Here is a 25,785-nt window from a genome sequence, read left to right on the forward strand (position 1 = left end):
GTACCTGCCCTCCCACCATGGTAACTAAAAGGACTGTCATGGGCTTGGTGCTGGGCTGGAAGGTGGTTGGCAGAGGCTGTCATTGGACAGTCCGAGGGGTGATTCTAGTCAGCAGACGTCTTGACTGGCCCGTGAGTTTCTGGTATGTTTATACATTGATTGCTTACACTTATAATTGGAAATATTTTCTTGAAGGCCCGGATTTCTTTTGAATGTTCAAAACCTCTGGCCACACTGGGCTGCATCTCTGCTTGTCGGTGACAGCCTAGAGAGGAGGAAGGGCTCCTTTGCAGAGAGGAGTCTGTTGTACACCCGGTCTGCTCCAGGCACGGGTGCATTGGGCCAGCCGGGGGCTTTCAGTCTGCGGCTCCCGCTCTGCGTGCTGCACAGGGAGGTCGCGCTCCTGCAACCTTACGCTCCTCGGGGGCCATTCTGTTGCTCCTGGGCCCCTTGCTGAGAGTTCCTAGCTTACTTTCCCTTTTGTGATCGAATCATACTCCATTCTGACAAAACTGCTGAGTGGACTAGACAGCCTGCTTTGGGAAAGATGCCTGGATGCTGGTCTATAAGCCTGTAGAGCCATTTACTATCTTGGTCTGAACGAACGCAAAGAGTAAATGGGTTTAGTGTGGAGGGGTGGTCCGACAGTGGCTAAAACCTAGCCTTTGACAGTGAATTATCATGTCCTCCCGCTCACATCAGTGGTGGTGACACATCTCCTAGTTTCTGAATCCAAAAGCCGATTTGGAGGGATGTATTCCCAGGATGCATTTGCAATGAATAACACTTGTTGGTTTGGAAATTATTTTGCAAAGACTCTCAGGTTGGCCTTCTAGACACCTTACATTTCTCTTTTAGTGAACCGAAATGGAGACACACACACACACAAAATGTAAAAAGTACAGGTACCTGTCATACTGTTGGGAGTCATAGGTTAGCAATCATTCTGGACCCCTTCTGTCACTGACGTCTCCTACAGAGAAAAAGACAAGAAAGAAACACCACAGGTCATCACCTGCATTTTCCACCAAACAATACCACATGCATTAATCAGCAGTTTGAGAGTCCTGAGTCAGAGCTATGGAAGTTGAAGCTTAGGGGCTATGGGAGGAGTGTAAGTCTATGGGATCTCAGGGTTCCTTCTAGAAACAGATTTTTAAAAATAATGTTTTATTCAAGATTGCATGTCTATTTGCAAGTTTTAGAGAAAGCTACCAGCCACTGACTTGGCGTTTTCCCCAGGAGTCACTGTGATGCCTGTATTCGAGTCTTTAATCTGGATCCTTGCCTCGCCTGGGAGCGTGTTAGAAATTTGGGTCCCATCTCAAATCTACTCCATCAGCCCTGCATTTGGGAAGCATGCCCAGATGACTGCTGTGTGCTTTACTCTTAGACATACTGCTCTAGACAACAAAAATCCATATTCTCATCGTCCCACTTGTGACTTTCTGTCCCACTCATGCCAAACTCCTTCCCCTCCCCACTACATTGGTGAGATGTGAGAGCAACAGGCAGACTTGGTCTCAGATCAGGGGTGGAGGCACAGAGGGCATCAGTGACCAGAGGTGCCCCACCCGATGGAGGGAAACAGGTTGAAGAACGTGCACCGGTGGATGAACCAGATGGCTGATGACCATGGGTCACAGTCCTCTGGGATATAGCTGGGGGTGGGTCAGAATTAGATTTCTTTTTCTGGGAGGGGCTTCTGCGTTCAGTGGTAGGTAGTGGCGGCTGGATGCTTAGGAACAGTACGGAAGCCCCAGGGCAGGGGTTTGAGGTTTGACGCTGTTACATACTACCTGTGGGATCATGACAAGCCATTTCGAAGCCCTGGAATCTCCAATTCTTTGTGTGCAAAAGGGGGGAAATAATACTCACTCTACTTACTTCACTAGGCTGACAAACTCTGAGGTTTAAAGACAATGTGTGTGAAAGTGCCGGGAAAGCCGCAACGCACTCTGCACACGGAACCGTGGGATGAGGAAGAAACACTGACCTAACAGGTTGGGGAAGAGAAAGTATGTGGGGGAGGAAGTATATGCATGATGTTTACAATTGGGATTTGTGTATGGCTGTTCGTTCTATCTCCACATCTCATACTACAGCACGGAGTCTGTACCCGGGTCATAGTTCTCATCACACTTGTGGTCATTACATGTTTACATGGCCGCCTTTCACTAGACTGCAGTGTCTGTGGCAGGGACGGTCTTTGTTATTTTAGTGTCTCCTACATCAAGTAGAATGAATGTCTGATACTTAATAGGCACTAGACAAACACATGCAGAATAACTGAACAAAATAAAATTATCGAATGTCGATATTGGATGGTGTAAGCAACCTGAACTGGCATCTGGTACAAGAGATGAATACTAACTACTAGGAAAATGTGTTTATGTTTTAGGGGTCACCAGCCACGAGCTCTCTGCTCTGTCCTCACTCACCATGTTCAGCTGGGTTTGAGGCTCTGCCATACCCCGGGGGTAAGAGCTCAGATCATACTTACATTACCGAGTGCTCAGACTCTTGCCCTTCCTAGAAACTCAGCTGCCATTGACCTCCCCCTCCCACCCCACGTCAGTGGCCATGTTTTCCTATGACATTGCTCCCGAATGTTCTGGAGAGGAAGAGAACTTGGCTCAAGCTGGGCCAGCCCAGTGCTCACAGTGCTCCACCTTTGGCCCAACTGGATGCTTGGAGAGAGGAAAAAGAGAGAAGAAGAGAGGGAGAAGAAGAGAGGAAAAGGAAAAATTATTTCGTCCCACGCCTCTCTCAGCCACGTGGACAGTGCCTGTGTGAAGGCAAGAAAGGGCGTGGATGTGACATTCACAGGGAACCCAGCTTTCAGTTCTCCCTCAGGCCCGGCTGTGTCCCTCTCGCTTCTCCAGGGGTCTGGCTCCCCGACCCCTCCTGAGCAAAACAGCCTCCATTTTTACCTCCGCAGGCTCCACTCTGGTGTCTGCCGCTTGCAACCCAACAAATCCTGACTGATACACCGACATTAAAATACGACATGAATACAAACGTGTCAGAACAGTTTTCTGTCTTTTTGGCACTATGAAGGTAGAGTGACAAAGTTCTAGTCATGTTCTTGCTGTACCCTGAATTGAGTGTCTTTTTTACAAAATCTCAATGGAATAGGCATATGAGCTATAGAAAGAGATTATGTGTGAGGCAGAAAGAATCCAGGGACAGGAGAAAAATCTTATTGAGCCCCTAAAAAACATCATCACCACACAATTTAGTTTCGATTTGCCTATTTACTACTGTTATCCTTGCCTTATCGTACTGGGTAATACTGTTTACTACTCTAGTACTTCAGCATTACTGCATTCTTACCATTACTATACCATTAATTGAATACCAGTATTACTTTCACTCTACTATTATTAACTTTACTGTAAAATTAATAGTTTATCACTACTATGATAGTACTTTCTTTTTTAGTAGTATCTAGTGCTATTTTCCTTCAATGAGCTCTAGAGTTTTAAAACGTCATTCCAGGAAAGCTTCTAACAGTCCCGCGGAGCAGGCAGGTGTCCAGGGCCTCCTGTCCCGCTGGCCCTGCAATACTGGGCATAGTGTCAGCAGGGGCTGAGCAGCGGACGCAGAGAAGGTCCTTTCCAGAGCCATGGCTGGGGCCTGGGGCTCACCTGGTGCTCAGGGGGTCAAAGGAGAGAACAAAATCCAAAGAGCTTAGTCCTAAAGAAGGCGGAGCTCTTGCATTTGCCGGGAAGGGCAATGCACACAGCTTCACTGAGTAGGTCCCTGAGGAGAAAGGGTTGGTGGGGATGCGTTAGAAGGGGGAGACGGGACTACGCTAATGAGAGATTGACAATGAACTCTCTGCCCAGGAGGGAGAACCATGGGTCTGCAGGTGATTCATTAGAACAGGTGGGGAAGTCTTCAGCTAGATCCAGTGAGGGTCTGGGTAGCAGGCCCTTTATAGTTGATGGCCCTTTAACAGCTTCAGCATTTCGGCACCCAGGACATTGAGGAGGGGAATGACATTCAGTTTCGTCTCCCATGCAGGTGCTCCTGAAATTGAGAATATCCCTTTCACATGAGTCATTCATTTATTGGCCTTGTGAGGCCTTTAGCTGTGAGGCCTTGATTGAGGGCCTATCTGTTCAGCCACTGCCCTTGATTTTGTCCAAAGATAGCACTCCAGCCCGTCCACCAGGGGCTTCCAGTCTAACAGAAGGAGAGAATCACAATAAAAAAATGCCAAAAGGTTCCCCCTTACATGTCATCAGAGCAGACTGGGAGAGGAAAGGAAGGAGAGGTCATTTATCCCTGGCGTTGTCTGGAAAGGTTTCTAGGAGGAGGCGACTTCGGACCCGAGGGTTTTCTGCTCAGCAGGCTTCTCCCAGGGCCATGATTTAATGTTTCATTCTCACCCCCCCCCCGGGCTCCCTAGGCACGTGGGCTACGCTGCCAGAGGGAGCCTTGTCTAGAAGGACTGTCGTGCGGCTTTTAAGCAAGGGAGCAATGTGATCCAATTTAAGTTTTTAAAGCTTTGCAGTGGCTGCTGAGTGAAAGCAGACCAGTCTGGGGGCCGTGGCAGGTCTGGGGGAGAGGTGACGGTGGCTAGAACTCCCGCGGTGGCAGTGGAGGTGCTGGGATTCGAGTGACATTTAGGAGGTAGAAATACTAAGACAGTGATGAATGTGATAGGAACATTTAATACTGGACTAAACACCAGGGATGCAAATAGGTCAAGACCACAGGCTCTCAGGCCTCAAGGGATTTACAATCCATTTTACAAGCTGCCTGAAAAGGCAGAACCTATTGGCAAGAAACAGTTAGAAATACAAGCCACAGATGCCACGGGCCAAGGGGGCGGGCGGTGCTGAGAAACACTCAGGGCTGGGCCGTCCTCTGGGAGGAAAGGTGTGGCTCACGAGACACATAAGAACAAAAAGGACAGCAGCTTGGCACAGGATATATGCTTTGGGGTGGGGAGGGGGCAGGAAGTGGCCAAGAATGAGGCTGCAAATGTTGTTTGGGGCCAGATGGCGAAGGGTCTTGAAAGGTTTGCTATAAAGTTGGACTTGTCCTGGGGGACATGGGGAGCCATGGAAGGGCCTTAAGGGCCTGCCTCTACTTGAGAAAGATCACCTTGCCACAGTGTGGGGGAGGACCCCTCAGGCAGCTAACCCTCTGGGCGCACCCCTGTGTGAGATCACTGCTTGTTTTCCTGAGTGTTCAAGGTCACAAAGCTACATAGACCAGGGCCAGAGAGGACACCCCTGACCCCATCTGGTAAAGCTGCAATGCCCCGCTGACTGCGTGCCCCATCCCCAGCTGCACACCCGTGGTCCCCTTGTGTTTCTCTTTTTCCAATAGAAACTATGGCATTGAAGGGACAACTGCAAAAATCGCCCCTTAAAAATCTTTCCGAAGGGACCGAGTGAGTCACTGTTTGTGCGATCTGTACATACTAATTAAAATGAAACACTGCACCTCCCCCCATGCACCATGTCTGCATGCACTTCTCTGAAGAAGGCGTTTGTGGTCTTCTCCAGGTCACCTTCCTCAGTTTGCTTTCCTGCGGCTCTCTCAGGAGAAAGGGGACCAGAGCGTCATGCAGCCCGATGAGCCGGCTCGGTGAGACAGGCAGGGTCTACCCGTGGACACTCCTGCAGCTGCTTCATGGGCAGTCCGAGGACCAGGAGGCAGGGTCAGACTCCTCTGCTGGGCGCAGTGGGAAACCAGGGCCCCACTTAAGAGGCAGCAGCAAATGACTGTTGAATGACAAAGCTATCGTGTGCATTTCAGATTTTCAGCAGTCACTGCAAGTGTGTTGCCTTGAGGGAGTGAGATGATACAAGGAGGACCTGTGGTTGAATTTGAGCTTGATTTGCTGCAGCTGATTATTTTGTTCTTGGCAAAATGATTAATCTTCTACCTCAGCCATACCGTTTAGTTCAAGCTCAACAATCTCATTATGGGGCTCATTTCCACTCTTCATCTTAACCCCTGTCCCCGTCAAATCATTGCTTCTTTCTCACCCTCTTCCCTTCTCTTTTTCCTTTTCTCTTTTGGGCACAGTCACCATGGCATGGAAAGAGCACGGTCACAGCCACTGACTAATAGAATGACACAGGGGATGTTAACAACCAGGAGTTGCATTCCCAAACCAGGTATAAGGTCGTTCACTATGAAGAGCACACATGGATTAAGTAGGGTAAGCGCACTCGACAACACATGGTAGAATCCTCCACCCTTGCGTGCAGGGTTCTGGGGCTACGGTCTGAATAAATTTCTGTTCCTGCTTTGACAACTAGGTCAGCAATGCGGGGAGTGGGGCTCTCGGGGTCAGAGTGGGCTTTCAAACAAGCAAACGAGCCCTCTGTGAATCTAAAACGATCTGCTACATCTAATTTATTGTCACACTGAGTGAAACTTGGAATGATTTCCAGCCACATAATACAGTGATAGAAAAGTTGAGGAAAAAAACAGCCAGTGAAAGTTTTATGAGGCCAACTCTAAAAGAATCAGCTTGGCCGCTTGCTCCGCTCATAGCATATTTTCCTCGCAGCTACCTTTCTCTACAGGTGGACTATCATCTCTGAATGCTTCTAAGAAATGGAAGCTAGTCTCTTAAGAGGGAGCAGATGAGTGGTTTGAGGAACCGTGTAACACAGCAGGAGAAACAACAACAGATGCCCTGTTGGCCAAAGCAAACAATTAAAACTGACTCTACTGACACCTGGTGGAGAGCAGGGTAGCTTCCTGTGCCAAGGAAAATAGTGTGTGCGTGTGCACGCATGCGTGTGTGCGTGTGTGTGTGTGTGTGTGTGTGTGTGTGTTGCAGGGGCTGCTGGAAACACATTCATCATGTCAGGGGAGTGAAATAGCTTCCGAGGATTGAGCGCACCACACAGACCCACCAGCTGCCAGAATATGTAATTGTGGTTAGGTGACTCACTGGGACTTGTGCATGAAAAACAACAAACAAGAACAGGAAAACAAAACAGTAGAAGTAAAGCAAATAATGGGTTATCGATTTCTTAGAAGTGTCGCGTGATGAATAAGACGACAACAACGAACAAGAACCCACTCCCATGCCCACTCCAGGACAGATCCACGAGAAAAGAGGCTAGCACTTGACCACCTGACCACGCTACCTCCGCTCTGGGGCGTTGACCTGGTCCAGACTGAGCTGATGCTTTGCTGCCTCTGGAATCTACGGTGAGCTCCTTGCAGATTTTTAACTCTGGGATAAAGAGAAGAATCTTCCTAAGGAGGTGTTAGCAACACAGAGCTCTGTCCCTAACATTCTTGGAGGATAACATAAAATTCTCCTGATAAATATAGTTGTTTAGGCCAACTGCTTGCAAGTGGGCGAGGGGGACTGCAAGGCAAAGCTCCTACAGAAATATTCTGAGTAAACTTTACACAGTCCGTTTCCCCTCTGCCGGCTTCTTCTTTGAAGCTGCTCGATGAAGGTCCCTTTGGCTCACTTTACTGGCACACTCTGGGGTTTTCGGAGAGGTGTCACATACATGCTACAGCACACACACAGCCTAGATTTTGTCTTTCAACGATGTGTGTTAGAGGTGATTTTCAGGAATGCACCAGAGCCACTATTAACTCAGATTTGTCAGACTTAATCCTTTAGGTCATAGAGAAAGAAAGGGCTGGGGCAACAAATGAGAATTTAGGTTGTTATTTCAAAAAAATATCGAAGGCACCATGGGCAAGGGATGAGCTAGGGAACTGGCCTGGGTGGATCTAGGAGGAAGGTTAAGAGAGAATAGAAGGCCCTAAAAGATTCATGTGTAATTCATGTTATAATTTTCTTGTCACTTTCCCCTCCGACATTTAAGTTAAATTGAGAATGTATATTTCCTTAAATATTCTGGCTCATAGGTAGGATTCTGACCAGAAGGTATACAGTGAAAATATACCTCCTCCTGGGGTCAGCGATTCTAGAAAACGGAGACTCCCAGCTTTCTCAGGTCATGGCACCCTTTGCGTTTCAGCCTTTTTTCCCCCACAGTGACACCAGGTCAAAAGAAATGCTTAAACATTCTACTTATTAAGGGATTGGGTCCAAACGGCCAAATAGTACTTGTGTGGTGTCCGGCGGTTGCTGCTGTGTATCCCTCAGAAAGTAAAGACGTTCCACGGCGTTCCTTCCGGTTGGCTGTGACACTCCCAGAGTGCCCTGGGACAGAGTTTGGGGATCGTGGCTGCAACAGTTTTGGGGACTCCGTGAAAAGTACAAGGGTGTGGCTGACACCGTCTCGTTTCACCCCTTCCTCTTCGCGGGGCTGTGGCCACACAACCTGAACTCTCGACTGCACCCAGCCAAGTGCGTCAGCCCGGCTTACAACTGGGGAGGGGAGAATAAGAGAACGAGACACAGAGAGGCTTCTGCAGGAGAGAAGCCGATCTTGGGAATAAATAAGACTTGACCATCGTTCGGAAGTGCTGCTGGGGCCCCCACCGTATGGGAGGGTGGTGATGAAGTCTCTAACACGTACAAGAACACAGCCCTTGCCTCGTCTAAGAAGGCCGGTGCAATGAATCCCTTTATCACTGGGAATTACGGGATTGCCGCGGGCAGTGGAGAAGTTGGTCTGATACTAGTATCTTAGGTGAAAACCTGACAAATAAGTGAGAAGTATTTAATATGTCATGAAGCTTACCTGAGTAGATCTGTAACTGACAGGTTGCCTGGTTTTCCGTCCTGTCCTGTTTCTGACTTACACGCCACAGTGAAGCTACACAAACTAAATTGGTGGTTCTCAGACTAAGGCCAGCACCCGGAGGACTTGTGAAATCCGGCTGCCGGTCTTCACCCCTGGAAATTCTCACTCAGCCAGCCCGGGGTGGGGTGGGGGGGCCCAAGTGTCTGTATTTCTAACAAGTTCCCAGGTGATCTGGCCACACACCCCAGGAATCACACGTGGGGAGCCGCAGTCTAAAGCACTGGGAACATGTTAGAGGAACTGAGGTGCCCTCTTGATAGGGCTACACCTGCTGCAGGACAGGCACCCACACTTCTTCCCAAGGCACAGTCAGCCTTGTTTAAACATCACTGGGGAGAAGGTGTGCCAAGGCATTGGGCTCTGTTGGTGAACAGTTAGTTACCTTCTCGGAAGGTCTCTTGCATTGTAAGTGGGCTTCCTTGAATTTGAGACACACGTCTTGTAGTCATGAAGTGATGTGACATGTTATGTGCAGGAGTTTCACATTTTCAGGAAGGTTGGCCTCGCACTCTGCTAACTGAGGAGTTTGGGGCACAATCGTGGAGGCTGGAGAAAAAGTGGTTCTTCAATCACAGGAGTGGGTTCACGGCAGAATCGGCAGAGGGGACCGGCTCCCCATCTCTAGGGCAGGGCCCAGGCATGTGCACCTAGAAAAGGCCCCCTAGCCGGTTCCATGGAGGACTTCGGAATGAGCACGAGTGTGGGGATAGGTCACCCTACTGTCACTCTCCTACCTGCTGCTATGAGTCCACGTGCGTGCTCCCTGGCTCAGCTTCACTGCTGTGTATGTCCAGTTTGGACACTTTGTCCAGTTTGGCCTCTACAGGCCTGCAGAGAAGCTTCTTTCTCTGCTCCTGTCCCTCTTCCTTGGGTGGTGGCAAAATCATGGCCAGTGTGGTTTATTCAAAGTACGCTGCTCATTAAAAAACCATTAGCTATGCACTGGAGAACACATTTGAAAACTGGCATCTTTATAGTACCAACAGGTCAACTGCACCTTACCAGCGGACATCTGTACTCAACTCACATTCCCCCTCCTCCCTGGCCCGACATCCTTACTTCCTTAGAGCAGGGTCCTCAGGGCAGCAGTATAGGCATCACCTGGGAGCTCTTTAGAAATGCAGGTGCTCGGGCTCAGCCCAGACCCACTGAATCAGAAGCTCTGTGGGTGGGGCACAGCAGTCTGGCTTTTAACAGGCATGCGGGGGTTTGACAACCAGTGATTTATAGTGTCTCTGTACTTCTGGGCTCATGGCCACAGACAAGAAGGTCTTCCAAAGGGAGGGACTGCTCTTTTCCTCTCCCCACCAGCTGGCTCAGTGATCAGCACATAGTAGGTACTCAGGAGCATGTGTTAGTTACAAAGCAAAGGCAGTTCTACTCTCGGATCATGAGAGGTTGCCCAGAGGGTGTCTAAATCATCCCCCTTCTTATGGGTTGCACTTTCCATATTTACACATCAGCTTTCCCTAAATCCTCTCCAAGTTTTGTTCGTTCCTTTGAGCCCAAGAGGCCAAAAACAAGACACAACATTTTAGCCACTGTCTGCTCCCTGCTGGATGGGGAGAAGGGCTCTTTTTGCATGATTCTTTTTTTTTTTGTTTGAAGCATTAAAAACACTTTTATATTTTCCTTGGTTTGCATGTATTTACCCAAACTTATATTCCTCATTTCATCCCCCTGAACATGCTCCCAGCATCCTCCCAGCGTCATAATTGCGTTGTGAACAATGGAATGAGATTGCTGATTCACGGTTGGCGCGTGGCTCCAGGCATCGCTCTCTCTGCTGTACTTGTGCCCGTGCAATACAATGATGTTCTATTCATCCCTCTGAATTAGAACTGCCAGCAGCTCGGATGTGCAACTGAAGGGTCCCCCTCCCCTTGGTTTATTCAAAGCCTCCCCACAAATAACATATTTTCGGATATTATAAGGCATTCACTTTGAGCCATTTTGCTCGGGCAAGGACGGGCATTAGACCTGATCTTTTTATCTGCAGACCCTCGCAAGATGCCTGATGAACTGTAACTATAATTCTAAAAAAAATACTCATTTGAATGAATCATACACCCACTTCCAGCCTTATCCTTGTATTCTGCTCTGATCTATTACAACCAGTCTTCTGTCTGGTACAGGGAGAAAGCCTGGCCCCCCCATTCAGGGGCTTACATTTGGATCCAGCAAACAAATGGGACTGAGCTCCTCCAGGTGGGCTCCATCCAGCCCCATCCTGGCAGGAATGCTGTCTGCAGTGCCAACTCTGGCCTTGCCGTCGCAGTGAGATCTCCGGTCGCCTCAAAAAAGCCTTGCCAATAAGCTTTGCCAATAAGCAGCCAGGGCCAGCTGTGGGTTTCTGTTTCCCAGGGGCAAAGTCAAACCTGTGGGACTGCTGAGTGCTCCTAAAGCTCATGGTCAACCTGAGCTGTGCATGCAAATTGCCTGGGCAGCTTTGCAAAGTCTCAGTGCCCAGGCTGCACCCCAAACCAATTAGTGTTTTCTAGCTCTGGCCTCGGTTTTGTAAAGATGCCCAGGTGGCTCAGATATGCAGCCAAGGCAGAGAAGCACTGCCCTACAGTGGCCTCCAGGATGGAATCCAGGCCGGTATCCAGGCCATCTCTCTGTTCGGCTCTGGCTCCCTTCTGATCTCTTCTCACAGGGCGGGCAGAGTGGTCTTCTGAGAAGAGAATTGACTGCGGTTCAAAACCTCACTGTGGCTCCCGTGATCTGCCCCATTGGAGAGTCTGTGGCCATCTCCTCCTTCTCCTCCCACTTCAGCTTCATCCACCTCCCTGCTGTTCTTCCACCATGTCACCCCTGCCCTCACCAGAGGGCTTGCAGCGCAATTGTCCCAGAAATGCTCATCCCCCAGACACCTGCTCCGTAAGGCTTGGGAACCTTAACTCCTCCGGGATGTCCACTCTGAACACCCCAGTCCCTGCTGGACCTGCCCGTCCATGTGCACCAGCCTTCCTAACACCCCTTATCCTGCTCCACGCATCCTTGTCCCCACAGTACGTAGCATCTTTTCACCCCCTGCACACTTTACTTCTGGTTTTCTTGTTGTTGCGTATTGCTTTGCCCGCCTCTGCTAGGAGGGCAGCTCTGTGAGGCCAGGGGTCTTTGGTTTGCTCACTGACTACCCCAAATGCTCAGCCTGCATGTGGATTACTTACTAAATGCCTTTAGTAAGCACTCGTTAAATGAATACAGATGGTCACCTCTGTAGGTGGGAGTGAAAGCCAGGGGCTGAATGGAGGAGGGAAAGTTCAGTGCCGCATGAAGAACATGCATTTTCTCAAAAAAAATGATGGGTTTTGAGAGAATACTGATCATTTGATTCTAATTATAAGTCAAGAGATGGGACTGACAAGCAATGTCTAGTTTACAGAGACAAAGTGAATTAGTGGTTATCAAGGGCTGGGCAGTAGAGGTGAGGGTGGGCGGGATATGTGGGACGGGGGTGACTGCTAATGGGTATAGGAGTTCTTTTGGGGTGATGAAAATATCTTCAAATGAGATTATGGTGATAGCTGCATAACTCTGTACATAAACCAAATCCACCGAATTGTACACTTCAATGGGGGAACTTTGTTATGTAAATGATGTCTCAGTAAAACTGTTGAAAATGCATACTTCCACTTGAACATAATACAGAGTGTTCAATCTGAAGCTGAAAAGGAGATGTAGGCTATTAATATTTCTCACCAGGCATGAGTGTTCCTGGGTTTTCTCTTTTTCCTTAGCCCTTATTTGCTACCAGAAATATTTATTGGTCAAAAAAGAAATGTAACTTAAAATTCATGATCAAGGCTTAACTCAAGAGTAATTTATTTGGAGTATGTGGCTTTCTCTTGATAATTTCCACACTTCCCCAAATTCTGGCCTTTTTTAGGACTAGCAGTTTTGGAAAGAAAGCAGTCACCTGGTATGAGGCCAAGCTTTGTATAGATTTGACCCTTCGGAACTTAAAATGTCAGGAGAAACTGCAGCTATGCTTAGATAACCACCTACTGAGGACCGACTGTCCCGCCCTTCACAGAATTCAGTGCCTCTGGTGGGAACTGAGACGCTCATTGACCAGCCTCCCTGTGAACCTGCCCCGAACTCTCTGATGCTGTGATCATCTAGAAACATGTATAAAACATGACGGATGGCAACAACTCAATGAGGATGCCTCCCCCTCCCCCAAGAGCTCAACAGCACACCCTGGAAGGCTGTGAAAACTTTCCAACTATCTGCTCTTCTGCCGGTTGCTCTGCTCTCAATCTTGCCACGTGCTTGCTGGAGCACAGACGGTTTGGTTGAATGAAGGTCAGGTGGCTACCTAGCGTCCTGGCTTCAGCGTTCTCACTGGGGAGAAGATTGTCATCAAAAACCATGTCATCAAAAACCAGACCGTTGGAAGGAAGTCATACTCAGAGTTGTTTCCTGCTCACTGATGAAACATAGGGTTAGTGAGACACAGAAATTTGCCCTTTGTCCCCTCGCTGGTGAGAGGAGTTAGAAAGCCAACCAAGAGCCAGGGTGCTCAGCTGCTGAGTCATATGCTTCCTACCCACTACCTGCCCATCTTGCAGCTGGGGGCCTGATGGGTGCACAGTGACTAAGCGCCGCTCCCCACCCTCCGGCAAGCACTGCCTGGTAGAGATGACAGAGCACACACAAATAATTCTAATTAGAGGAGGCTGTATTTGGTACTCTATCAGAAGTGCAGAGGGCCACTGGAGTGTGTGGGAGGGAGAGGGTCACTAAAAGTACAGTGGCTACAAAACACAGATGATCCACAAATCACCACGCCACCCTTGCCCAGTGGTCATGCCAGTCAGTGTTCCTGGTCTAGATCCAGCTGTGAACCCAGGGGCTTTCAGAATGCGGGCTGAAATCACTCTGACTATGCAATCTGGATGTTGGACAGAATATCTACATCAGCTTGTTTTAGTGTCAGGTGTACGTTTGTCCTAAAAGAAAGACAGTATGTCCCTTATGGAGATGTTGCCAGGATTAAATGAGTTCATACAAGAAAAGCGCGTAGGGCATTGCCTTGCACCTAGTAAGTGCTCAATAAATGTGAGTTGTTACTGTTGAGCCTGACTAATCATGGATTCCAGAGAGCTGAGCACTTGCATGGGGTCCTGGTGAGAGAGGAGCTGGTGTAGGAAGCTGTGTTCTGTTCACGAGGTAGCTGACGTGGGGCGGCATGTGGGGAGGGGAGTGGAGTGCTCCCCCATACCACTGTTCTCTGTGGAGAACTGATTCACGTCATTCACGGCTGCAGTTTACAAAAAGGGCACAGTTTTAGATATAGTATTTTTCAGGATATATGAGTTTTTGTGTTTTTTTTAAAACAAAATAATTGGTAATATCAGGAAAGCACGAGATTTCCATCCTCTAGCAAGATACAGGGGCAAAGAGATTTGGTGAGAGGATAACCCACTTCTCTGGGGACAGCAGCATTTGTAAAAGTGACTCTTGCAGGCAGTGTTGCAGCTAGTAATGGACACTATTTGTGTGGTCTCTGTAGAGACATCAATAATGCCTTCTCAGTGAGAGGCCATTCAAATCGATATTTTTCACAACTTCTACTTCCTTCAAAGAATAGCGTTCTGGCCCCCAAACAGATGTGATTTGGAACACTTCAGTTAGTACCATCTCTAGAATCATACCAAAATTATTTTAAACAAGACCCACCAGCCTACTTATGGTCTTACAGGAAAAGGAAAGACAGGGGTGCCTGGTCATCAACTTATATTGTTGATCTGCGGGCCATAGATAGAAATGCATCATGGGATTTTCAGGAAAAACACATTCAGGGGATTGGCAAACAAAGATCCCCAGAGAAACGAGAGTCAGCCATTTTCTAAACCACCAAAGAAATAATGGGGATCCCGCGTGAAATGAATGTGCACCTCTTCTTAGCGCCAAGGCAAAGGCCAACTAGAGCAAACATGGCCCTGGGCTTTGTCATAAAATCTGCAACACATTTAAAAAGGTTCTATTTGTGTGTTTCATAAGTAGAGGAAAAAAGATGATGGTATTTATGTTAACACGTTAATATTTAATCACCACACATCTTACACATATGTATATGGTTCCCTAAAAAGTAAGAATAATTATACTATTAATATTAGAGGTAATAATAGCATCTAACATTTTTTGAATGCTTACTGTGTATTTGCCATTCTGCGAAGGGTCCTGCATACACCACCTCCTTTATTATTCTCAACAACCTAGGGTGCAGGTGGCACCAGCCACACTTCGCAGTTGGGGGAACTAAAGTTGAGAGGGTTGCTCCCTTGCCCAAGGCAGTAAAGATTTTTCATTGGAAGAGCCGGGAATTGAACCAAATTCTCACGAACCCAGACTGTGCTCCAAACCTCTACCCTTGAGTGCTTCACGCAGGAGTGGTAAGAATTGCAAGCATGTAGACTGTCTCTCATACCGGTTATTTCACTTGCTGCTCACAACTTCATTTCAGTCCCCCTTTTACAAATGAGGATGCTGCGGCTCAGATGTGGAATGTCTAAAGATAAGGGCTGGCACGTGGGAAAATCTGGGCTCAAAGTTATGCCTCCTGTCCCCTAAGACAAGTTTGTTCTCTTTAAAACGTACCTTTTATTGATCATTCTATTACAGGTGTCCCATTTTTCTCCCCTTTATTCCCCTCTGCCCTGCACGCCCTCTGCCACCAGCATTCCCCCCCCTTAGTTCATGCTCATGGGTCATACGTGTAAGTTCTTTGGCGTCTCCATTTCCTACACTCTTCTTAACCTTCCTTTGTCTATTTGGTGCCTACCATTTATTCTTCTTATTCTCTGTACCTTTCCCCCAATTATCCCTGCTCCTCCCCACTGATAACCCCTTAGGTGACCTTCCATTGAGAGATTTAAGCTCAAATTCTTCAAGAACAAACTTATTAATCTGAGCTTAAAACTCTGAACGGAAGATTGGGACAACTAATGTTGATGTCACTGTCTATGAAGACAAAGCAGCTCAGCACCAATTGCGCCTACAGGGTTTTTATTTAACATGGGATTTCCAGCTCAGAATATTGGGCAGCTGAAGTTTTAATGTAGAGAACACAGGTTCGGTCGGGTTGCCACAAACTATTTGAGACGCTGACTCTTGATGAGTCTGAAACCCCTTCACATCTCTTAGGGAGACACCTGTTACCTACGTGGCAGGCACACATTTCTGGTTAGAGGTGAGACATTTTCTGAGTTTGATGAATGTTACCTGGTTGTTCAGAAACTAAGAAGTTCTCTGAATAATCCCTCATCGGATAGATGGAGAATACCCTTTCTCTCACTTTGCAGCCGAGGTCAGGAGAATAAACCTCACAAGTGTACCAGCTGGACAGGACTGTGTGAACAGGGATTGTCCTTGAGTCCCGACCCCCCTCCTACTGCCAGGCTCAAGCACACTCGATGCTTCTGGCAAAGTTGACAATAAAGGCATTACCAACGAACACTCCCTTCCTGAAGGAGAGGCGCTTTTCTTGAAAAGCCTAGAGCTATTTGGACATTTAGGATGACAGTAGTTGTTCAAAGGAGAGATTTAGAACAGTATAACAGATAAAGCTGACTGGCTGTCACTTACAAAACCACAGACTTCAAATTTGAAAAGTTGAGTGTCACCTATTGTCCTAAATCCATCCTCTGTTCTCTGTTCCGTGGTGCTGGGGCTGGGACCACACAGACTCTTTCCCCCAGTCCCTTGCCAGAGGGCTTTCTATGTGAGTCCACTGACAGGAGACCAGAAGGGAGACTGGAAGGTGAGAGAGAAATACAGCAATTCCTCCTTCCCTGTTTCTTTGATGCCCCGGTATGCATCCGCCAGCCCTGGCTGCTGGCGGGAGCCTCCTGTCTCTCTTGGCTTTTCCGGAAGCAGTCTCTGCATCCCTCTGAGGTTCTAGCGGTAACTGGTTGGCCCCACGGGACTGCTCTCTGACCCCCTTGGTCCCAGGAACCCCACCTCTAAGGGTGACAGCAGCCTCTTGCAACTGGGTGACCTATGTGTTCCTTTTCCCTCTCTTGGTGCTCTAGCGCCCCTGTATGGACCAGCTCCCTGTACGGAGCCCTCCTGTTCCTGTTTTCCTGCCTGGGCCCTGACTGGTGTGCGTCGGCGGCAGGCTTGCAGCGTGTGTCAGGCCCTACCAACGGGGCGGCATCAGGAACAACAGCCTTGACTCAACTGGACCCTGCTTCCCCCGAGTGTAAGAAATCACTGTTTGCAGCCAGGGACTGAGTATGCGCCAGAGATTGTAACCCCGAGCTAAAGGGCAGCCCAGTGGAAGGCTTCAAAGGGGCAAATTTTTAAGTTAATTTGTACGCACGAAAATGACACCTGTTCAGAGAGAAATGTTTACAAACACGGAAAGTATGAAGAACAAAAATTACAACCTGTCCTAGAGTTAACCACTAATATTTTGACATAGTCTTTCATACCTTTACATATTTTAAAGATTATTTTTATCCGACGCTTGGTCTCTGGTATTTGCACATGACGAGAGGAGGAACTCAGCTCTAAGAGGGGCGTGACCTTGCTTCTCACGGGGGAAACTTGCCTTTTCTGTTTCGGGACTGGATCTCTCTGGCAGGGGCTGCTGACCTCTGACCCTGAAACCGGACAAAGGCCAGGGCTCCAGGCTCCCCTGTCCTGTCTGTTTGTCATGCCTGCTGGTTGGGGTCACAAAGCAAATAGAAAGTCTGTACGCATGCAGGAGGAATGCCTGGAACATCACGAGCTGGCTGCTGAGGGGAGTCTCTGAACATTTTTGAAGGAATATAGAACACCATAGTTGGCTTTGCGAGGAGTGGCATGCCAGGCGAGACAGGAGGCCCAAGAATGCTCTGGCCAGGGGGCTGAGTTGGTTGGAGCCTTGTCCCATGCACCGAAATGTTGTGGGTTCGATCCCTGGTCAGGGCATATACCTAGGTTGTGGGTCTGATCCCCGGTCGGGACTCACACAGGAGGCAGCTGATTAATGTTTCTGTTTCCCATTGTTTTTTCTCTCAAACCAACAAGCATACCCTCAGGTGAGGATTAAAAAAGGAATGATGGAACTCTGAGTATATATAGAATAATGTTGAAGAGATATTGTTTAGTGAGAAACACAAATGGTCGACAGTGTAAGGAGGGTGTGTAAATGTGTTTGCAGAGCGTGTCTGTGGAGGGACACACACACTAACATCACTGCTGGCCCCCGAGGAGGAAACCTCACAGCTAAGGGACAAGGGTCGCCGAAGACTTCTTACTGCAGGCTTTTAAAACACATTTTGAATTCTGAACCGTGGACAGAACTTGGGATCTGCTCAGAAGAATGAAGCGAGTGTAATACAATGACACGAAGACAACACAAAGGTGGAAGAACTTGGGGAAAATTCAGAGACATCGCACACTTTATGCGACTGTGAAGACTCAACGCAAAAACGTTGTGACCGGGGCGTGCAACAAGTGATATGAAAAAGAAAACGCAGTGCATGGAGGCTGTAAGATGTTCTTGATTTATGAAAAGGTAAATGTGGGTCTTCTCTTCTACTAAGTATGACTCTGGAGCGAGGCTTGGAAACGCCATTAATCACAGGGGCGAGGCGTTCACTCATTCACCGGGTCGACGTCCCTGACAGCGACGCACCCGGCTCTGGGGACGGGCCAGTGAATAAACTCAGGAAGAAAGTCCTTGCCTTCATTAGCTTTCAATCTAAGGGCAGCCGCCACAGGCTATTAAAGAAATAAATGTCACATAGAATGACTAACCACAAAGGGGAGAGGGAGTGTAGTTATAAACAGCGAGGCCAGGACACTCAATAACGGCAGTGCTGGATGCAGGCCCGACTGTCCCCTTTATAAAGGAGGGGACAGGTGTATCTTTCAGGAGGGGGTTGTCACGGGTGGTTGTGGGGACAGTTTTGTCAGATCTTCACATGTTCCAGAGGACCCCAGAAATCCAAACATGGACTTGTGTTCTCCTGATTTTTAAATCCTGCCTCAATTTTTAAATAAATCCACCATGTTGGCCAAATCAAACACATCTTGTTGGCCAAGGCTGGCCTGGGGGATGGCCCGTTCAAATCTCTAAAGAAATAGATGTAGTTTTAAAACAAACACATCGGAATTTGTAAGCCCTGTCATCTGATGGAGCTATAGCGTGTTTTCCATTTCTTCAGACATTTATGTTACTCCTCACTGAAAACCAGTTGGCTCTTTAGAGGCCTTTTTTTTTTTTTTTTTTCTGCCTTTTTGCTTTCTGCACAAGAAAACCTGTACCTTTTGAACCCAAATATTGTTTGGACCAAATGCTTGGCTTGACCCCTGATTTTATTCACTGGATTTGATTCTTCTTCATAACATTGGGTTTTTCTAAAAATAGAATTTACCCTCAAACGGCTGAGGATGTGTTTAATAATATACTTTTGGCTTTGAAGGCCATCCCAAAGAGGAGTTACAAATATTTAGAGAAAGGGCAGTATTACTAAAATAAATACAATTCCTACTAAGATAACCATTGAAGGGGACTGCACTTGAATGTGTAGGAGTCAGTACAAATGTCCCAGCCTCATGGGCATTTTGTAAAAGGCTCAATACTTTGGATTCAGTTGGCTGCTATAGCAGGGGGGATGTGTTTTTAATAAGAGCTCAGTTTTGGGACCTGATTGGATACTATGAAGCAGTTCATTCTAGGGATCCTTGGCATGTGTATTTGCACAAACAAAGGCTTTGTGCCAAACACAACCAGAACATGCACCATTTTTATTTTCCTATTACCAATGGCTTAGTTTCTGCGGTCAACTAGTGACATTAGTCATGTAGAATCACAGTGAGGAAAAATGCAGAGCTATTTACGACCCTGTGACAGCTTGGAGTTTCCTGTCTAACAAGATGGATGAATCAGAAGCCACAAGTTTGCATTTTAGTAATATTTGTGGTGGTTAAGAAACACTCACTGCACTTGTTATTGTTATTGTATTCCCATGGAAATAGAGAGTCCCTGGGGAGAGTATAAAAGTGGCAGGCAGGTGTCCACCAAGGTGTCGACTTCAACAATCTGTTTGCTGTCAAATGCTCATGTTTCCCTTGCTCTTAGTTGATGGAAAATCTGCACAATATTCCTCCCATCAGTCTAGTACCTCTGCTAAAAGGTACACTATCTTAGACCAAATACGTCATCCCTCCGTCCCTCCCTCCACTTATTCTTTCACAAAATATGTATTGAACACCTACTACTGATCAACCATTGCTAGGCACCCAGTATAAAACAAAAATAACACATGGTATCTGTCCTTATGGAACTTTTGGGAGGGAATAGATATTAATCAAGTGAATTATGCAATTCAATGTAAAATTATACCTATGTTAAGTGTTATAAGGGAAAGGCTAAAAAGCAGGATTTGCCTTAGTCAAGGATGTCTTCTCAGAAGAAGAGATGAAATTCCTAGACGAAGGAGTAGGAGTCACTCAGGTAGGAAGGGAGAGGAGGTGAACCCCAAGCATCGTGACAGAATGTGCAGCCCCGGCTGGGGTGGCTCAGTGGATTGAGTGCCGGCCTGCGAACTGAAGGGCTGCCAGGTCAGTTTCCAGTCAGGGCACACGCCTGGGATGCAGGCCAGGTCCCCAGTGGGGGGCACACAGGAGACAACCACATATTGATGTTTCTCTCCCTCTCTTGCTCCTTCCCTTCCCCTCTGCCTAAAAATAAATAACTAAAATGTGCACAGGCTCCTTCTAGAGAGGGGAGGGAGCCTGGCGCCCACAAGTGGAGGTAAAGGGCTGGTGCAGAGGACTGAGGGCAGGGAACTGGGATGAGATGGAGCTGGGAGGGCGGGGCCTCGTAGGCCACAGACAGGTTTTTATACTTATCCTAAGTTAGAATTGGTTGACGACGCTTATGTGAATGAAGTGGAAATGATTAGATTTGCCTTTCAAAGGTCATGTGGCCATGTGTGTTGGAAGCATTTGAGGAGGCCTCCCTGTGCACATAGATAAATGGTACCTGGAGGTGCTGACACGAACAGGATTGCAAATGAAGCGAGATGAGGAGTGCTTACCATCACCTCTCAGAGAACTCTATCTAGTACAGAAAGGCCGGGAGGAGGAAGGAGCTAGTAAGGGGATCTGAGCAGCGAGTGTGGCAGCAAGAGCCCGAGAGGTACAAAGAAAACCCGAGCGCTGGAATCCAGAGAAAGGGTATTGCGTCAAGAGGGAGAGGGTGGTTGGCGGTGCGGAGCGCTGCTGAGAGGTCCGGAACATGCTCGCCGATCCTCAGCAGCACGGGGATCATCAACGACTAACGAGTGTTAATTTGGCTGGTGAAGAGACTCACGAAGCCGGACAGATTAGACGGAAGAAACCTGGGAGGCGAGGACACGGAGAGGGGGCAAACTGATGCCACTTTCAGGAAGTTCGGAGAAGGGAATGGGAGGAGGAATCATTGGGAGTTAGCTTCAGGAGATGCTGACGATTGGCTTTTGAAAAATAGGAGATGTGGACATGTTTAAAAACCACTGAGAAGGATGGCGTGTGTGTGCGTGTGTGCGTGTGTGTGTGTGCACACGAGGGAGTGAGAGCAAGGGGCGGGGAGAGAGAGAATATAAAAGAATTGACAGTGAAAAATTCCCAGGGAGGGTTTGTCTAGAGAAGGGACAGCTCTCCTGTTGTGAGGGGGGAGGAAGCAGGGTGGCTTCCTGGTGTGTCCTGCTGTGTCCCTTCCTGGTGTGTCCAAGCAGGACTGGTGTGTCCATGTTGGGACAACCGGAGTTTCTGTGTGACAGGGTTCATCTTCTCTAAAGCAGGAGGTGAGGTTATGTGATGAGAGGGAGGGAGGATGAGGGGATGCTGGAGGTTTCTGAAAGGTGAAGAAGTCTGAAACAGTCACGACAGAAACTGGAAGAGTACGTTGCACAGCAGGCTCTTAGTAGGACTTCAGGGCAACGTTGATGGCCCAACTGAAGCCGGTCATCTGAATTCATAGCAGCATCAGTTGGCTCTGTTCAGCGACTTATTTTTAATGGGGTTGGCAGAAGCTCTGTGCAGGAAGTCAGGAGCCTTGGGTTGTGGGTTGTGACAGCCATGACCTGTCATGTGACTCTGGGCACATCCATCGTCCCCAGTTTCTTCAACTTATCAAGGGATGAAGTCAGATTAGATGCTACACTTTCCACTCCTAAACTTCCATGAATAGCCTCAATCTTCATAGGGAGATCCCTTAGCTTACCGATATTTTTCTATGGATGCTTTTTATTTTAATTAAAAAATGAAATAGACCTTTATAAAATCTATAGAAAAATACATGCATCATTGGAAAAAAGAAAACTAGATAGCTTGTATGGCTACACTCAATGGGCCAATCATATCTGGTGTCTCTACATCAAAACAGGGCTTGGCAAAGTTTACCTGGACAGGGCCAGAGAGTAAATCATTTCGGGCTTTGGGGGCCAAATGGTCTTTTCTTTTGCAACAACTCTACCATGCAGTGTAGTGCCGAAGCAGCCAGAGACAATGCATAACTAAATGAGTATAGCCCAATAAAACTTTATTCATGAAAACAAGCAGAGGGCTGGATTTGGCTCTCCGGCTGTGGTTTGCTGACCCCTGACCGAAATGGTGAGATACCCCAGTTTCTTTCATTGGGAGATGGTTTTAATAGGCCCCAAGAGGGAGGCACTTTCCACAATTTACACACAATGAGTCATATAATGCACACAACAGGCTAACAGAGCAAGTGAATGCACATTGGTGTACACCCGTGGGGCAGTCACCCGCAGTCACCGCGAGGCCTCGAGAGTGGCCGCTGAGCCCAGCCTTGAGCGGCTCTCCGCAGTTTGAAGCTCAGTGATGTGGTTTGGCGCCTCCATCCCAGAGCGAGGCTTCCAAACAGCAAGCGCACTGACAATGAACTGACTGCTCCAAGAACCACGTCTGTAGCTTTCTGACGTTGAATTGGTGCAATAAATCAAAGCCCTCACTTTGTACTAATCTATTCACCACAGGGGTGGAGAATTGTTCCTCGTTTGAACAGAGCAGAGAGGGAGGGAAAGAAGGTGAAAGACAGCATGCTAGGAACCAGGCACCGGGAGTGGGGCCTGGAAATCATTTGGGGGAAGATGGATGGGAAGCTTACAAAGGGCACCCAGCGATGCAGGTGACACCTGAGAGCCAATAGGGTGGGCGGGTCCAGCCTGTCTGAGGCTGGGAGACAGGAAAAGGCCGAAGGGTCTGTTGCTTGGTTAGTTCCCCTGGGTGGGCCTGGTTTCCAAACCAAAATAAACTTGGGAGAGCTGGAGGGGAGGAAGGGAAGAAACAAACAAACAAGTAGAGCTTCAGCTTATGTTTTCTTCCAACCAACAGCCCTGGCCCTGAACTCAGCTGCCTGGAACTCCAGTTCCTGAGTGTGTTGCCTAACCCTTTCCTGGACTGTGGCTTCGTACAGACCGTCTATCATCTCCTGTATGCTTTGCTCCCCAGTGAGACTAAAAGTGTGTGGGGTCATTTCTTTTGCTTGTGTCAAGTACAGATGTATCATTACAGTGAATATCAATAGTTTTTACTCCATTGGAAGCTCTGTGATCAATAACTTATAGACTGTATCTAGGCAGCAGGTATGATTCTTTAAAAAAAATTTAAAAAATGGATCAATGAGAGAGAGAGAGAGAGAGAGAGAGAGAGTGACAGAGAGAGAGACACTGATTTGTCGTTCCACTTATTTATGCATTCATTGGTTGTTTCTTATATGTACCCTGACTAGAGATTGAACCCGCAACTTTGGCGTATTGGAATGATGCTCTAACCAACTGAGCTACCCAGGCCAGGGCCTAGCAGGTAGGATTCTTGTTCTCTTTTTTGACAGGAAGTAACTGAGGCATAGAGAGGCTAAAGAATTAGAGCGTGGTTACTGACAAGCAGCGAATCCAGAATTCTAAGCAGGTCATACTGACTCTAGGGCCTCAGCTCTTCACCTCTCAGAAGTTCAACACCTTTTCTGGAGTTAGAGTTGGAAAGAAACCCAGAGAGTGCTTGACCTAGCTCCTTATTTTCAGATATGGAAATAGAAAATCTAATGGCTCACCCAAGGTCACAGAACCACTGGCTGAAAAGCTAACTTAGCCTCCAAATGCTTCCTTCGTGCTCAGACTGCGGAGCCCCACGCCGTGCAACGCATATCCAACAGCCCGTCCAGCCAGGTAAACCGCCAGCCACCCTCATAGTTTATTTTTGGACACTGAAAGGCAAGACGACGTGGTGTTGGGACTCTTCCTACACAGAGACAAGATGACCGGCCGATTGAGGAGTCCCTTAAATCACCGGGAACACGAAGTAACTGAGTGCCAGCACGTTTTAAAACAGAAACGAGTTGCACGTTTCAACGACAGTGTGGAAAGGAGCGTGCTTCCCTACGCTTAGAGCAAAAAAGCCAACACGGAAGTGAGATGAAGGACACTGTGAGTGCACAGCCACGGAGCGGACAGAGGCAGAAACGAATTTGTTTTCAACACCATGTGCCACTTGGACAAAAGAGCAATGTGTCACCTTAAGACTCCTGAGAGCATTTGTTTTGATTGGTTGGGAGGACCTAGCTTCGAAAAGTAGAATTAACAGCGGCTTTTAGTCCCAGTTTTACAAGACAAAGCACCGCAGAATAGGACCTGGCTTTTCTTTTTCCTTTCCTCTTATTTTTGAAAAAAGGAAAAAAAAACCCCTTACCTTCTAGAAGTTATTTTCCATATCAGAGACTAGAACTTTTTTGCTTTTTTTTTGTTTTTACCTATAGCAAAAAGTTCTCAGAGTTTGAAGTAAAGTCTTCTATTTAAAATTAGATGCAAAAGAATTCAGTGATAAGTCTAAATGATTTGGCTTATTTTCACTGAGAAGCCCTGATGCTCATCTGTACAAATAAGTGACCGAATGTGTGGGGATGCAAGTTCTCCAAAACAGCTTTAAGATATAATTCCTATGCCACACAATTTACCTACATAAAGCATAAAGTTCAATGAATTATAGTATCTTCATAGATACAGGCAGTTGTCACCACAGTCAATTTTAGAACATTTTCATCATCACAAAAAGAAACCACATACTCTTCAGCTATCACTCCCCCCTCCCCACCTCCTCCCTTCCCCAATCAACCACTAATTTACTTTCTGTCTCTATAGATTTGTCTATTCTGGACATTTCACATAAATAGAATCATACAATATGTGGTCTTTAGAGACTGGCAAATTTATATTTAACTAATGATTTTATCCAGATAGGGAAATATGGTGGGCATGGGGGGAAATGGAGACAGTTCTTTCTGGGAACTCGGAGGGTGCCTGGTTCCACTCCGACCAGTCTGTGCTCCGCCCAGCCTGGCAGCCCTGGCAGCCCTGGCCAACATAGCACCTGGGACCCATGCTCTCTGTGACCTCAGCAAGATTGCAGACATGGCCCTTTCACTGAGAAGCTGCCAAGAATATAAGCTGGTCTTCAGAAAATGAGTAATTTCCATGTCAAAAAGCATGTTTGCCCATAAAGCTCATGTTCATATTAGCCATCTTATTCATTCATTTCTCCTTTGCATCTCCATTTTCCTTGTCAGCTGCAGCTGGACATGGCTGCAGAAAAAGGCAATCAAACTGACCTGCAGACTCTGTGCAGACTTGGGGCTGTGAACCTCGAGCGGACACTTAACGTGCCCAGGCACTGACACCCGAGTCCCTGGATTACTCACTCTCCTAATCTTCTAGTTAACTATTTCAAACCTTTCCTACATCCCGAAATCTCTAACAACTTCTCCCCAAACCTCACTCTCAGCTAACGTCCTTCCTTCCTGTTTCCCTGATTAAAAAGAAGTAGTTCGGGGAGAATGGCCCTCGCTCCCAGGACCACACCTGCTCCCGACCAGCACCTGTACCTGCACATTCTGTTACTATAGACCAGCTGTCCTCGGACCTTAATGTGCAGTAGATGAAGCCAGAGGGTGTGCCGAAACAGACTGCTGGGTTTCTGAAACAAGTGGTGCCGCTGCTGCTGTCCAGGACCACACCTTGAAACCCAGTGCCATAGATGGTGAGGCTGTAGTCCTACTAAGGGC

General features: G+C 47.6%; 1 protein-coding gene across 3 annotated transcripts in view; it reads right to left on the reverse strand.

Annotated features, from left to right (window-relative positions):
• THRB (thyroid hormone receptor beta) overlaps window positions 1-25,785 on the reverse strand; it is a 332,868-nt gene that overhangs the window by 94,224 nt on the left and 212,859 nt on the right. For all 3 annotated transcript variants that reach the window (XM_037070685.1, XM_037070683.1, XM_037070684.1), the window contains exon 3: window positions 910-973. In XM_037070685.1, coding sequence (XP_036926580.1) covers window positions 910-931 — 22 coding nt within the window. In that variant the 5' untranslated portion in view covers window positions 932-973. The remainder of the gene's footprint in view (window positions 1-909; window positions 974-25,785) is intronic.

This window comes from Sturnira hondurensis, unplaced genomic scaffold (assembly GCF_014824575.4).
Source record: "Sturnira hondurensis isolate 20B ecotype Veracruz unplaced genomic scaffold, ASM1482457v3 Scaffold0019006, whole genome shotgun sequence".
In the NCBI taxonomy this organism is placed as follows: domain Eukaryota; kingdom Metazoa; phylum Chordata; class Mammalia; order Chiroptera; family Phyllostomidae; genus Sturnira; species Sturnira hondurensis.